Below are 2523 nucleotides of genomic sequence, written 5' to 3'. Positions count from 1 at the left end.
TGTGGTTAAGTCTCAAGTTTGACCACTGAACCTGAAATAGGACTTACATGCTTCTTTTAGATAGGAAAATCAAAATAACGTCTTCGCAGTTCAGAATCATGATTTATTTTATACTGGGCCTTGTAGCAGTCCCTTAATTCATCCTCTGTCAAGTTGCAGCTCCCTCCTAGCTGTTTTTTTTTAGCCAGCTTTCTTCTGATTGGCCACCCTTTGCAAACACAGGGTTTGATCAGCAGGTGGGGGTTCTTGCTCACCGCCAGAACTGTATTTCTGCTGGTGGGAAGTAGAGTGCTGCAAGAATAAAATTTTACGATGAGGATCCAGAAAGGATATAGCATCCCCATTGTTCCATTAATAAAAAAAAAAGGGGGGGGGGGGGGGGATTAGGATCATTGCAGTAAATAAGCAAACGCAATGGTGGGATGTAAAAGGGCTAACCATGGGTTGTAAATTAACTACAAAGCTTCGACAGAAGCTTGTTATTGTATGCACACTGTTGTGAACTGTGGAAATGATTTATGATATCCGGGTTCCTGTGAAATACACTGGCATTGAGTTCCATGACTCACAAACGCTGCAAACAAACGCACGTGTTCGACTCTTTCACACATGTTGACATAAGCGCTGAAAAGACATTAAATCCATAAATCATTTATGTTTCCATGCTGCCAAATCGGGTGTGCTCCGTGGCTTTCAGAGTCTGAACTTGAGCGATTTTGAGCGGAGAACGACCGGGTGGGGTCGTATCGGTGGAGCAGCCTATAAATAGCCTGGCTGCATGGAGCTGCATAAAGCTGCACGTGCGCCGGGATCGTCGGGATGTCTCCGTCAGGGCGTCCCAACACGGTCCGGCTTGTATTCCTGGGAGCAGCGGGGGTTGGCAAGACCGCGCTCATCCACCGATTCCTCCGCGACGGATTCGAGCACAAGTACACGCGCACTGTCGAGGAGCTTCACGTGCTCGAGTATGACACCGCGGGCTCTGAGGAGAAGATGCGGCTGGAGATACTGGACACGAGCGGCAGCTACTCGTTCCCGGCTATGAGGGAGCTCTGCATCCGACACAGCGACGCCTTCGCCCTGGTGTATGCGGCAGACGAGCCCGACTCCTTCGAGGAGGTGCGTCGACTGCGCGCCGAGATTCTGGAGCTGCGCGGCGGCGGCAGGAGCGTGCCCATCACCGTGGTCCGCAGCAAAGCGGATCTGACCGAGAGCGAAGGTCGAGCGCCGGTTGCCTGTGAGGCCATGGCCACGGTGGAGGCTGAGTGGGGCGCAGACTTCGTGGAGGCGTCCGCGAGCACGGGCAGAAACGCGGTCGGGGTGTTCAGCTCGCTGATGCAACAGGTGAACCTGCCGCCACGACTGAGCCCCGCGGCGTGGACACGCAGAGACACCGTGCCTAGGCCCCGAGCTAGGAAGAGACCCTCGCCGAAGAAGCACAACAGCTGTGTTCTGTCGTAGAAACCGCTGCAGCTGGACTGCGCCTGCTCAGTTTCGAGCCCGTTCTCACTCTAAAATGTTACGCTTTGGAGCGTGTTGCAGTTTAACACCTGTTCACGGGTGACGGCTCCTCGGGTCACTTTAATGTGTCTGAAAGCCAGCGGGGCCTGTAATGCTCATAGTTCAAGGGGAGCAAACGGGATGATGCACTTTATTTGAGTCCTGTTTTGTGTGTATATTTTTATATGGTGTCAGTAAAATAACTTTGTTGTAAAATGTGTCCGGTGCTTCATTTGTAAACCTTCCACTGGTCTTGGCACATCTGAAACGAGTCTGTCTATGCGTGGATCATAGAGTTAAACACCAATGTGAACAAGTGTCTGATGGGCCCTAGAGCTTTTTTCTTTCTTCAATAATCAGAAATCTCATAATGTGATGGTTAAAGTAACCATCAAAGCACACACACCTGTTCTTTTTCTCCTCTCATTCCCTTTGTCTGTTTACTGGTGGTCTCCTCTTTTTCCTCCTTTCAGCACCTCTCTTGCCAGTAGACTGCTACAGTCCCGCTCCCGGATGAGTGTTGAAACAGTAGAGTACACTGAAAAAAAGGGATTGGCCAGCTCTTGGATTTACATAAGCATCTTGCGTGTATTTAACACAAGTGCCTCAAGCTTTAAAGTTAACTTTAACTGCATAGTGTAGAAAGTACATGATATGCAGAGAGGCTAGATTAAATTGTTCATATCATGTTCAAGTGAAGTAAGTCAATAATATATCAATGTTAAATCCCGCGACACTGCACGGGTTTCAGACTCGCGCTCTTTAGATCGTGGTTTCAGGAAGGCATCCATGTCAGTCAAGTCGAGCAGCCACCTCTACTGTTTTTAGTATACCAAAAAAAGTAAATTGGGTGGTTGTTACATTAAAAAAGTCTAACTTGTAATTTAAACACAATAATTTCATGTTTCTATATGAACGTAATTAAATCATGAAGAATCTGTACGAAATTCAACAACTTAATTTGTTCTTGTTGAGACGACCTGATACAATCTAGTAAGAGTGGTTAGTTGCTGAACTCATGGA

The 2523-nt window shown here is 48.1% G+C and overlaps 1 protein-coding gene across 1 annotated transcript; it reads left to right on the top strand.

Moving 5' to 3' along the window:
- The first annotated feature begins 383 nt into the window (after nt 1–383).
- On the top strand, nt 384–1716 carry rasd3 (RASD family member 3). The gene has a single exon (XM_005744532.1). The coding sequence runs from the start codon at nt 820–822 to the stop codon at nt 1459–1461; it is 642 nt and encodes a 213-aa protein (XP_005744589.1). The 5' UTR covers nt 384–819; the 3' UTR covers nt 1462–1716.
- Nucleotides 1717–2523: the final 807 nt, after the last annotated feature.

This window comes from Pundamilia nyererei, unplaced genomic scaffold, assembly GCF_000239375.1.
Source record: "Pundamilia nyererei isolate P.nyererei 1_Seehausen unplaced genomic scaffold, PunNye1.0 scaffold00145, whole genome shotgun sequence".
Taxonomy (NCBI): Eukaryota; Metazoa; Chordata; class Actinopteri; order Cichliformes; family Cichlidae; genus Pundamilia; species Pundamilia nyererei.
The sequence above is the reverse complement of the archived record's forward strand: the minus strand, read 5'-3'. Positions and strand labels throughout refer to the sequence as shown.